Source organism: Bombus vancouverensis, chromosome 3 (genome assembly GCF_051014615.1).
Source record: "Bombus vancouverensis nearcticus chromosome 3, iyBomVanc1_principal, whole genome shotgun sequence".
Taxonomy (NCBI): domain Eukaryota; kingdom Metazoa; phylum Arthropoda; class Insecta; order Hymenoptera; family Apidae; genus Bombus; species Bombus vancouverensis.
In genome coordinates, this window is record NC_134913.1 from 19,383,530 (window position 1) to 19,396,497 (window position 12,968).

General features: G+C 46.9%; 2 protein-coding genes across 2 annotated transcripts; both read right to left on the reverse strand.

Moving 5' to 3' along the window:
• Positions 1 to 2,129: 2,129 nt before the first annotated feature.
• On the reverse strand, positions 2,130 to 6,065 carry LOC143302435 (uncharacterized). The gene is made up of 2 exons (XM_076617104.1): positions 3,133 to 6,065; positions 2,130 to 2,875 (listed from the first exon to the last, which is right to left on the reverse strand). The coding sequence occupies exon 1, from the start codon at positions 4,995 to 4,997 to the stop codon at positions 3,138 to 3,140; it is 1,860 nt and encodes a 619-aa protein (XP_076473219.1). The 5' UTR covers positions 4,998 to 6,065; the 3' UTR covers positions 2,130 to 2,875; positions 3,133 to 3,137.
• On the reverse strand, positions 5,665 to 11,224 carry LOC117154244 (uncharacterized). The gene is made up of 6 exons (XM_076617027.1): positions 11,092 to 11,224; positions 10,791 to 10,964; positions 10,608 to 10,709; positions 10,434 to 10,529; positions 6,309 to 6,365; positions 5,665 to 5,952 (listed from the first exon to the last, which is right to left on the reverse strand). The coding sequence occupies exons 1-6, from the start codon at positions 11,167 to 11,169 to the stop codon at positions 5,665 to 5,667; spliced, it is 795 nt and encodes a 264-aa protein (XP_076473142.1). The 5' UTR covers positions 11,170 to 11,224.
• Positions 11,225 to 12,968: the final 1,744 nt, after the last annotated feature.

The window sequence follows — 12,968 nt, forward strand, 5'->3', positions numbered from 1 at the left end:
ATTTATACGAAGAGATTCGCACACCACGTAACTTTTGACAACATCTTCAAAGTGCACATGGTTACGTTTATTTAACACTGGAATTAAAGCGGTGTAATGAAAATAGGTAGACACGCGTAATCGTGATTTTAAATCAATAAATATCAACATCGATTTCATCGAAAATTGATCTGCGTGTCTCCAGCGATTAATTTGCTAAACCAAACGATTTTCTCGTCGAACGATCTTGCGAACGAAAATATCCAGAGAACTTGATAAATAAAATAACAAAGGAACTGTGTGTCCCTCGTGTACAAGGAGCCTTACAACGCTCTAAAGCGTACAGTTCGTTTCCATCCGTGTGAAGATTAGTTTGCAAATTCTCATGGATCCTCGGGAAATTTGGAGGCGCACGGGTGCCGAATCTCGATCTGGAAGAAGAGCGGACAACGTCGGGGTTTAGATAAGCGCCCCTACGGGAAGCCATTAACCGGGGAGAACGGCGTGAAAGCAAGGAGGATATTAGAGCGATCCGGCGATTGGCTCCGATGCAATTTCGCACGGTACGCTGGCGGCACGTTGGGCGAAGGTGTTAAATTCACTGGATGTACGTCGGACGAGCCATTCTGGGGTAGCCGACAAATCCGATCGTATTTTCATCGACGCCAAATTGGCAATATCCTCGCCGGTGACGATTCCTGAATTATGCATCAGCCTCGGGGACAGTCGCTTCGCTTCGCTTCGAAGTTTATCCATCCCGCTCGTTTCCATCCGCAGCCTCGACCTGTTCGACTCTCTTCCACGCGGGGAGTTTTCTGCCCTCTCGCAGCTTCCACCCTCGCGACCACCCCCGACCCCAAACACCCTCTGCTGCCTTCTCCGCCGCCTCCACCACCTCCTCCTCTTTCATCGTCTCCTTCAGCTACGCTTCAATCCCCCGTTCTCGTTCTCTGTCGCGCTCCCTTCCTTCGGGCCCTTTCTCCAATGGAAACGTCACTTATTGGTCGAACGAAAGGGAGGAAAAAGAGAGGACACCCTCGAATCCGACCAATCACGGTGAACGTCCGTGATAATACTCGCGATATTTGCCGCGGTACAGACTCGGGCAAAAGCGTCCCCCGCTTCAGAGATCGCGACCGATCGAAGGGATCCGCTGGGAGAAATTTCAAACAGCCCTCTGTCAAACACTGTGATCCTCTTTTAACGTTGTTTATACGGTAATCATTTTTACGAGACTCGGATTGTATCAAACAGATTTATCGAACGGTCAGGTTACAGTTTCAAAGGGAGCTTCGATTCGTCGAACGATTATCGAATATGTTTTACGTACGAATAAATTCGAGAGTCTCTGGAAAGAATGGAAGAAAGAGAAGGAAAGTAGCGAACGAAGCGTCTGGAACGAACGAGAAAGAGAATCCACGGATGATAATCGAACCGAGCGTTTGGAAACGGCCCTTAAGCCTTTACGAGAGGGGACAGACAATGGAAGGTAAAAGTAAAGCGTCGTTCTTGGAACGAAGGGCTGCTCACCCCAATAATAAAATGATAAGAACCCCGGTGTGTCTTCCCTCCTTCTCCATCCTGCTTTCTATCCCCCTCCCCACTTTCGTTTCCTCTGACTGGAGCCAACTCGTATATAAATGTCGATATTATTGTAACGAACCGCTTTTGATGGCAATTTCTCCTTCCGCGTGCTCTATTGCTCAGACGAGCCCACGCGATCGGACACTCGCAAATTCGTTGAATCGACCGAGGAATTTATCGTTTCCGGATCGCGCGCGTCGCAGAAAGGACATCGACGCGACCATTCCCGATCTCGAATTCGATTCTCCAACCTTCGCCGGTTATCTGGCGAAAAATCTGTCCAATCTTCTTGTTGGTACAAGGTTGCTTAGGAACTAACGTTGTATCGACGCGAATGAAGCTGGTTAACATTTTCACCGCTCTTGACGCATACGTTATCGATCCTAAATATCTGCTAAGGATAAATTAGTAACTAGAAGTAGCATTTTCGTAGAAACTCTGGAAGAATCTGTAACTGCGATGATCGTTTCTAAGTTGCGTTTCAACAAAAGAATTAAAGATTCATCCGTCCAATGGATAAAGTATGGATGGTTAATTGAAATAAAAAGAATCTCTTCTCGCTATTGGATTTATTCGACAATTTTCTCCGTTTCGTTGGCGGAACGTTCGCCTTGCGATTGAGATACGTGGCATTTGGATCAAGTTACAGGGACGAGTACTACACGGATTATTTTTGTTGCTGCGTTTTCCCGAGCCTAGTTCACGCGACTATCATCCTCGCGTCCTTTTATCTTCTCTACAAAGAATCGACAGTTCTCGGCCACGAGGCCTATCCAAATTTAGACTTGGACTTCTCTTAGAAAAAATAATCGAATGTGCATCGAGTGTCGCGTGGCCGACGAGGCTGATTCGTCGTTCCAGCCGAGGTTAGAGTTACGAAGCTCGACCCTCCAGCGAGGTTACGAACGGACGAAAAATTTTCGAGACGTCTGCCACGTTGTACGACGGCTTTTCACCTTCCTCACGATTGTCGGGGCTGTACGTGACGAGACTCGACGGCGCAACGAATGAATTTAAGACGAAAACGCGACGTCAGGCACGCGACAAAGAACACACACGAACAAGTCTGCTCGTTCGCCCTCTGCGTCTCGTTCCTCGGATCTTTCGAGCGGTCACAGGCAGGCCAAATAGGTGAAGGACAATTTCGATCGGCGCCAGATCGATCCTCGAAGCGAGAGCCAACGAACGAAGCGACTGAAAATATCGTTGACGAACATCGATCCGGGAAATCAACGTCAGATAGACCCCGTGAGAAACTGCGATCCTCTTCCGGCTTCTCCATTTTCGCCGATTGTCCGGATATTCGCTTTCTCTAGAAGTTTAAATATCAAAAGAGTATTACACGCGGGGCAGTAAAATAAAATATCGCCTGTCTCTCGACCGCTTATAGCTTCCTAAATAATAATCTGAGCATTCGCTTCGAAACACAGTCGCCTAACGATTGTTCTATGATTATTTTTCAGAAAGCTACAACGGTTCGAAGATGGACAATTTTACCACGTAGGATAGTTAGACCAGATATTTTGAAACTTGGCAGACAGAAGCGCCACGCTATAGAAAGCCTCTTACCTGCGCTATTTGTCCCTCCTCTCCTTCCTCTTCTTCATTTTCTTGGGATCGCAAGGCCTGCGCCTCTTGCACTCCAATTTCTCCGGTGGACAATAAAACGGATCTTTGCAACAAACGTATTTCTCCTTGTGCGGACACGGTGGCAGCGTCGGCTTGGACGGTTTAACCGCTTTTAAGTCGTAACAAGGACAAGGTCCAGGGTGCATTTTCGGTGGAGGTGGACAAGGGCAAAGAATCACCGGGTCCGTCGGTGGTTCGGGAAGAGGCGGCGGGACGCAGATTTCTTTTTTCGCTTTACCGGACGTTCGAACTTCCACGCACGATTCTACTTCGTACTTCGCCTCGGGAATTTCCGGACAGGGTTTAGGCGAGACAAACTTCGGGGCTGGACAAGTAGTCGGCCCGTATTCCATTTTCGGCGGTTTAGCAATTTCAGGCACCTCGCACTTTCCCTTTGGTAGGCACCTGTCGTCACACTCGTCCTGTTTCTCCTTCTTCTTCTCCCGCAATTTTACCGGCTTTCTGCCGGCACACACGTCCTTCTTCTTCTTCTTCTTCTCGGGCTTCTTCTCGCAAGGCTTCACGCAGCTGCGTCTCTTGTCTTCGCAAATGTCTTCCAAATCCTTGCAACTGGGTGGTTTCGCTGTGGATTTTCTAGACTCGTCGGACGAACCGAGTAACGTCGAGTCGACGTGGAATCTTCTGTAATCGATGCTCAGAGGCGCGAACCTGGATACTGCGTGATAAGTAGACATCCCCCTCTTCCTCGGCTTATTTCGGTTCCTCTTTCGCGGATTTTTCCCGCTATTTTTGGGACAAGACGGGACGTCCTTGGGGCAGGAGACTCGCGGTTTGGCTACTTGTTGGCAAGGTGGACAGGGTTTCGGGCATGGGCAAGGCGGTGGCGGTTTAGGACAGGGGCAAGGACTGCACGGCGGCGGAGGTGGACAGGGTGGAGGTTTGGGACACTCCGCGCACGGTGGACAAGGTGGACAGATTCTGGGTGGAGGGGGAGGTGGGCAAGGAAGTGGTCTGGGACACGGAATGGGTGGTGGACAAGGTGGACACGGTGGTGGAGGTGGACAGTAGGCTGGAGGACATGGCGGCGGACAAGGGCAAGGTTCGCAAGGCGGTGGCGGCGGACACTCTCTTTGCGGTGGACATTCGGGACACTTTGGCACTTTTGGACACCTGGGTGGCGGTGGTGCGGGAGGTGGCGGACAGGGTGGCGGACATTTGGGCGGTCGAGGTACCTTGGGTGGCGGTGGAGGCGGCAATGGAGCTGGACACCTGGGACACTTGGGAGGCTTGGGTGGTCTCGGAGGCAGAGGACACTTTCGATAGCATATCTTCGGCGGCAGATGCTTCTCCTCCGCGGGTTTTTCACAGGGCATGGGACAAGGGGGTGGGCAAGGTGTTTCAGGCTGGGGACACTTGGGGTTCTTCGGACGTGGACGAGAGCACGGTGGAGCGGGTGGCACGCATTTATCCTGTGGGATACACGGCTTCTGTCGTTGGTACGATTGTCTGCAAGACCTTCTCCGTGAACTCTGGCCTTTGCTACAATCGGGAACTGACTTGGAAGAGAGTTTGGAGGGAGGACGAGGTGGCCTTTTGCCGTGCGCTTTGCCCATCAGGATGCAATCGTTTCGAAAGAATCTCGCTTGCTCTTGCCACAAGCGTCTCGTCAATCCTTTCGATAAACGCACGATCTTCTCGCTATCCTTCGATAGGGCGGGTGTAGCGGTAAAGTTCCTCGCGAACGCCAGGCTCGCGTTAGGTATTTTCGACGACGCCCAACTGCGCCCATTAAGAACGTACGATCCCAAAGAGTATCGACTTCTGGTTCGGAAGTTACCAAGCATCGCGGTGGAAAGCTTGAGAAGAGGCCTCAGCAACGGTGCGTTTAAATCGTATTTGGCCTACGACGCAGACAACAGAGATTTTGATCGATAGAGGATCGTTTAGTCCGCCGCTATCTCCACGTACCCTCTGTCTCTCGGTGCGCGTGACGCCCAACGCCTAACATTTTTTCGTTTTGCACGGTTTCTTCGCTGGACACTTAACGCAAAACGGCTTCTTTTCCGGCTTCGGTTTCGCGGGATAGCCCGGTGGACCCATGGGCTTACAGGGGCCCTTTGGCGGATGGCAAGGGCTCTTTTTCGGCCAATCCGGCGGATCCTCGCCGCAGTCCGGCTCGCCCAATCGTAGCTGCCGCCTCTTTCTCCCTACACCCTGGATACATCATATCGCGTTTTGCTTAGGTCTCTCGTTTCTCCTCCGATCGCTCGTTGCAAACGCCTTGCCTCTGGCCCACCTCCCTCCTTCGCCCACGACCGAATCGAACGTGTGTTACGAATGGAAAGTAAAGGATGATGGTATTCGAAGGAGATGGCTATCACGATCGCAAGGCGAAATCCGCCGCGAAACGATATCTTATCGACGATCTTCTATAGTAGTATTAGACGAACGATGGTAAACGCATAGGCAACAAACGTCTCGTATCTTCGATGAATTTCAAATGGTTGCCATTTAAACGCTTAAACTAAGGGGATTCGACGCGTCGTTCTTCGACGACAACGACTCGAAAAGATCCTTAAACGACGTGCCATCGTACGAACGACTCCGTGGACGCAAGTCCATGTCTTCGTCTCTGGAAACGCGTTTATTGGGGAACTCTTTCTGCAGTTGGCCATAGTCTAAACCAATCTCGTCCTCGTATTCCTCGCCTTGGGGGAAGTAGTCGTCGTTGCTGATTCTGTCCTGTTCCAAGAGTACCATGTCTCGATAGGAACTGGCGAGACCGTCGAGGATTTGGTTCTTCGTGACGTGGTTGAAGATCGAGTTAGAGGTCATTGACAAAGGGCCCCTGTTTCTTCGGTCCGAGGCTCGCGCGCTCGATCCCTTGATTCCGAGCGAACCGATGCTCGCCCTCTGCGGGGAGAGAGGATGATCCGACATTTCGATTGATTTATTTTCTTTTTTTTTTTTTTCAATTTTCACGATTAAATTTGGAAATGAGGAAGAGGCAGAAGGGAGGTGGAGCCATAGCGACGAGTCACGGTTTCACGCGCTGCTCGATCATCGTTATCGAGTGCTCGCGACCGATTCGAGAGATGATAAACTGTAATGTATTGAACAAAGATACTTTGTTTTGTTTTTTTTTTGAAACTTACTTGGACAGCGTTACCGTTCCGATGGTGTCTGGCCAGGGTGTCTGGCGTAACCTGCGGCTGGAATTAAAATCAAAGCACACAGATGGATTTTTTGTACCTTCTTTAAACAATCGGTGTACGAAAGAAACGCGTGTCGATAAAATGGAATCGAGCTATATACGTGACTTTCGGAAAATACGTTTATTCACGTTACAACTTTCACGCACGCTACATATAATTTTCGTTCGAATATTCCAAGATATCGGGACAAATATACGCGAGATAACTCGCGGTTAGATAACCGACGTTCAATAATTTCGGAAGTTCTCGTTACGATAAGGACACGAAACGTCAAAGGCATTCGAGTCGAGAAGACCAACTTTCCTCGTCTTTTCTTGCCGACTACGCTGCGAATTGATGGAAACGTCGTTCGACTCGTCCGTCTTACAAATATCCTTGTAATCGGAATCATTATTCGCGTTAATTTTCGAGTCGAAGGTAGAGTATCTTCGAAAAGATCCACGTCCGGTTCCACCCGATTTATCGTCGTCCTGAGGACATCCTGGTGCCCGAATTACCGGTGGACACTTGGCTTTCTCGCTTTTCTTTGGTTTCTCTTTTTTCTTCGTATCGTAACTCTCCTCCTTCTTCTGGCAACACGTATCAGCCGTCGTCTTCTTCTTCTTCTGTTGCTTCTTGCACCGTTGGCCGTGAGTTTCGTCGTTCCAAAGTTTGTCACAAGGATCGTATTTCGCTTCTTCCTTGTACTTTTTGCACGTTGGCCCGTGGTGTTCCTCCGATCTGCAAGGTTTACAGGGATCCTCCGCATCTTCGTCACAGGTTGGCTGCTTCTTGCACTCGTCTCGTTTCTTACACTCGTCTCGTTTCTTGCACGTTGGCGGTTCGTTCTTCTTACCGCAACTCTTAGCCGCATCCACCCCTTTGCATTTTTTCCTTTTACATGTTTCATCTTCCTTCTTCGACTTCTTCTTGCCGCAGATTTTCTTCAGTTTATCTTTCATCGACAACTTGCAGTCGCTGTCGCTGGACGAGAATGAAATAGACGTTGGGGTAGGGTGCTTCAAAATCGGTGCCACTTCCACGTCGGTGAACAGAGACTCGAGATTGTAGGAAACTAGACTCGATAGCGAATGCGATCTTTGTCCGTTGATCTTCAAATTCTCCAGGAATAAGGCGATCTTGGACGATATCTTTTGCGTCGATTCATTTTCGCTCGTATCGATTTCCGACTCGCTGTTGCTCGTTGTCGTTGCTCTTCCCTCGATTATGTCGCAACTAGAACTCTCTGTCGACTGTTGCACTATCGTTCGATTCTCCAATTGCTCGAGAGATCTCGAGTTCTCCACGATCATCGAGCTCTCCGTTCCCTCTAACGAACCAGCGGCTAAATCGCTTACGGAAGTCGAAACGTTCGATCTATTCTCTCGATAACTCCTCCTTCTACGAGATTTATCCCGACTCGATTCCCCGAGTATCTTTTGATTCGCCGCACAATCGATCCTGTCGATTCTCCAACCGCCCAACTTGCCGTAATAATCGTCCGCGAGGTCGTTGTTCCGAACCTCGAAGAATCTCGAGAAGAAATTCGTAAGGGGTTTGCGTCTCTGTCGAACCAAACCGTACAACATCTTAGGCTTCTTGTCCGACAAAGCAGCTGGAATCGTCCAGTTTTTCGACTTCTCTACGTTTCTCGATCGCTTTTCCACTTTAGTCGTCGTTTTCTCTACGATCTTCGACTCGTTACACTTTCTCGCTTCGTTTCTCTTCCGATCGCACCTTTGCGACGCCGCTCGATTCTCGTTGTCTTTGAACAATTTCTTCTTCATGGTTTGCTCCGACGACGTCGCGTTCAATTGTTTGCCATCCTTCTTCGTCGAACGATTCTTGTTATCCATTCTCTCTAGCGCGTGGCTGTTCTTCGTCGTCGCAGAAATTTTCTCCGCGTTTCTCCGTGTACAAGCTTTCTCGAAATGTACGGCAAACTCGGCGATCGGACTTCTCGAGTCTAGTTCGCTTTTAACGTTGCAAGATAGCGCGATGTTCGAGTACCATCGTCGCGTGGAAGCGACGTCGTCGTTATTAGAACGAGTCTTGACGAAGTAGTTCACGAAATCGGGAAACTGTCTACAGATCTCGGAAACGATGCGGCCACTGTGCTGGAACGTAGCGGGCCCCATTTCACCGAGAACTCTAGGACCTCGCAGATCGTTAGCGCACGCGTGGTTCCCCTGAGAACAGACGGAGAGACGATTTCAAGGTCGTTGGTTCTTTTGCATCGAACGTTTTACGTCTCTTTTCTATACTTTTCTCTTTGGATAATTCCTCGAGGTAAAGGAGGGGATAGAGGATGGTAATTAACCCTTTAACAGTGTCGTGTAATAATCAAGAATTCAGAATAAACGAAAAGCGTTAGGCCACTCTTTACGTTTAAACACTTTGACTGCCACGCCGAAATCACGCGTTTCGCTCAGGACGCCACGCGAGTATTTTTATTGTTCAAAGCATATAATGGCAGAATAACGATAAATCGACGATGTCGGACAACGTTCTTCTCCAATGGACCGTTTATCTTATTGATGGCGATCACGGATGACCGTCGTGGCGCCTTGGTAACAGTCGATAGCGACATATTGTAACAAGGCTTCGTTTATTTCAGCAAAACATTCGCGTTTGTTATTTCGTCGCAAGCAAAACGTGCGGAATGTTTCGTTGAAATGTGTAGAAGATATCGGTAAACGGTATTTGCTCGTTCTATGTATAATAACAAGGTATGTTCACACTCGTAACTTCAATTGTACGATCATAAAGCGGCATTTACGATTATTTTCTAAGCTGTGTTTGTAATAATATTCGTAGATTACCCCTCAAAGTAAATTACCCTTCTCATTTTCTTTTATCGATGTTCTAATAAAAACGTTTAATCGTTAAACGGGCACTTTTTATTTCAAAGTATCTTCTATTTATCGGTTATATTCGAAATGCCCTAACTGTCAATTTTCATACAATTTTTACAATTGTAAGAAGTTGAAGCCGTCCGGTCACCGATGACTACCGTGGCGTTACGGGAGAAACCGTGACCGGTCATGTAGTATGACCAACGTGGCAGTCAGAGTGTTAACAGAATTCCAATATTTTTCTTTGCCGCGCAAAGATTAACTTTTTCCAATTTTCGAACAAATTTCGTAACAACAAATTTCGAACAAACAATTTTCGTCAAGATTACCCACATTTTTTATGTCGCGCACGCAAAACTACATTTTTCTAATAAGCAACGAGCGTTAGAATGGAATAAATCGAGCAAATTAAAGCTTTGGCTATATTTCCTCCGACTACACTGTTGAAGGATTAACACTTTCTCCAAGGCAAACTTCGTACAACAAAGAAGCGTAACGCGATAGTCGATCGTAAGGAATTTTAGGAATTTTAACAGCGAAAGGGTTAAGTAACATCGCAAATACTTGGACGTTTATTTGGCGGATTTAACGTGTTCAAAGCCCCGTCCATCGTCTCTCGTCATGATGCATTTTCTAGGGGACAGGGATATGGCAAAAAGAGGCGCGCGACGCACGAACGTGATCCGCATGCCGTTAGCCGAGCAACGATTCGAGGCAAAAGCAATCCCTCGATGTTTTCCCTTCTTTTTCTTTTTCACCAGTTACATCTGCTCCTACCGCCTTCTGTTTCGTAACAGAACTCTAATCGACGTTCTTCTTTGATCTTTGGAAAATTAACTTGTCGTGTCGACTCGAGCCTCCGCGACGTTGCTTGTATTTCAAACTTTCGGATCCTCTGTGGTCGTCGAGTTGCACCGCGAGAATATAAACGCACGAACTTGTCTTTGCTCTTTTCGACCGTCTTTCGAAGTATAAAAAATCACACGAAACTCTGTCAACCGGTGGAATATTTTAGCGCCGCCTCGTCAGCTTCTCATCCCTATCCTCCTCCTCATCCAAATGGTCGCCATCGACGCGATTACAAGTGGACGAGACGCGCGATCGCGTTTAAATCGTATTAATACGCGCGAAACTCGACTTCGATTCAAGTACCGATTTACGATGCAAACGTGTTCGATCGAAATTTCGTCAATCCTTAGGTGAAATAAGGACGTTAAACAAAGATTCTTACCTGCGATTCCATCGTTGGTCTCGCAAACTGATTCGTAGCGCATTCCTCGGCGATAGGCAGCTGACGCAGGCTTCTGACGAGCTCTTCGGTCGCATTCTTTGTACGATACTTTTATTTGTTTAATTTGTTTTATTTATCTCTGTGTATATATATTAGCAGAAAACGTTGAATTACCTGGTTTGCATTTGACACACGATTCGAGAAGTACGATGTTTGCAGATGTTCGCCGCTCTTATTCGATCTCGATTTCTCCAGCATCGTCAGCATCCGCGAATTCTGTTGGAAATTTCAATTCGAGAGATTTCGGTAGGAAGGCGATCTACGAGAAAGACGACAAAGGAAATATGAAAATCTTACCGCGGTATTTGCGGCGGTGCTACTGTCCTTGAAGTTCTTGATTTTCATCGGTGTTAAATATCGTTTATTTAACGCGGCCACGTCATAAAGTGCGAGTACGTCGAGCTTCGAGGTTTGTTTCAACATTTGCGAGAGAGATCGTCCTACTTCCCCTGCGCCTCCAATAACCGCCGACTGTACAAACGATACGAGTATGAGAAGATATTTTCCATTTTTTAACTGCGAAACGTCTGATCGAGAGATGTCTTTCAGCCGAGGACGCGTCGTATATTAGATTTATTTTTTATAGTATTCGAGATACCTTGATGTTCTCTTCACCAGCATGATATTTTCGCTGACCGATAGTTTTCACGATGGACTTGGCGGCCCGGGAAAACATTGTTATTCCTGTTGGTGTATTACTGGAAATTTTTGTAACGCCTTCATTGGGCGTCTGACATGTCCAAATTGCGACTAATGGGCCTGGTTACCAAGTGAAACGTTGCATTTGTTTTCCGAGATCGTTTGACAGTGTGCATCGGGAAAAACAAAATCGTAACTCCAATGAACGCGTTTGCAATGGATCCGAGAGGCTATCGTGTATACGCGCATAATCGCGTACGTATTTCGAAGAAGAATTTTTCTATTTCGTACCATTCGAGAAGTCTTTCTCTGAGAAACGCGAAAGAAGGTTTAAATAATACGCGCCTTTAAGAGTTCTTTCAAATGCAGCCATCTGGCAAACACGTATCGAACGCATACGTAATCGTAGATTAGGTCGATAACGAAGCGCGAGAAACAGTAACCTGCATTATCGTTGGAAGGAAATAGCGCGAAGCCGAGTTTGCAGATTATTTTATCGATCGAGTTACTGTCCCGTCGCAGATACGCAAATTAACGTTTTATCGACCGAGTCGGAACTTTAATCACCGACGAGGTACAGAATGAACGTGACACCGGACGTTCGATTCTTTACCGTGTCCCACGTTTTGTGGCTCGCACTATATCATATTCGTATCGCGTACAACATTATCGATTCGATACAGTAGTGGTTCGAATTGAAACTAAATTCTCCTATGAAATTAAATAAGGTATAGAACAAGACATTTCGCGCATGAAATGTAGAATTCTCTGCTTCTGCGATGTACTCGATGTTGGAGTAGACTCCGACTGTGTTACGACACAACCTATTACCAATTAACGTCACATCGAAGCTCGCTGTAAGACGTAATTCGGACAAGTACTCGTCCGCTTTCCGCTCTCATTCCTCCCATTTGCGTATGTCTTAGCGAGTCTCCGCTCGTTTCCGCTCGACCAAATTGAACATCGCTTTGCGACGATTTACATAAGCGAACGAGATTTTCGTCAACCGTGCGATCCTTAACATTTTTGATAAACCAAGATGCGAGACATTTGAATCAAGTTGAAGTCTATCGGTGCCAGCCAATATTCCTTATCGTTTTGTCCTGAGTGTCTTATCGTTTATCCTTAATTCCGTCCATCTTCCACTCCTCTTAGTTGTTACATTCGCAAGTTAGAATAAGTGAAACGTAAAAAAATCAGAAGAACTTTGAATTTTCTTTGCGAATATTCATCGAGGATATAAATAAACGAATCCAAATAAATGTCTGTAGACGTTCGAAAATTATGAGAATTTGACGTCATTTTTTAGAATTCTAGCGAGTATAGCGATACGACGTCGTTCCTTGCATTTTTTGCGATACTCGGAGTATCCAAGTCGTTCCCAAGAATTTGTGCCACCTCCTATGCCATCGTGTTCTCCTGGTACGAAATCGTCGTTGTTGGTCTAGAACTTTTAAAGAAGCCGAAAAATGTCAACTTCTAAAAATTTCAAAGAAATTCTTCAAACATCGCGTTATGTCCACGTTATGTGGCAGAAATTCTGAAAATTTTCTCAATCTTTAACAAATTCCACGAACTAATCTAATCCTGACCAGGGCTGTTTTTCGAGGTTCGAGTTTCCGAACTTTGTTTCAAAGTTCCACCGCTCTGCTTCTCGTTAAAGCATTTGGATTGGTCACTCTAGGATCGCCGGAGAGACCATTAAACGATCAAGCAGTTGATTAAGTTTGACCAAACGTTTATTGAAACGTTTTAGTAATGTAGAAGCACGTAAATTATACAAATCGCACGACTCCATCGTTAATATCGATATAACGTAATCGATATAATGCCGCC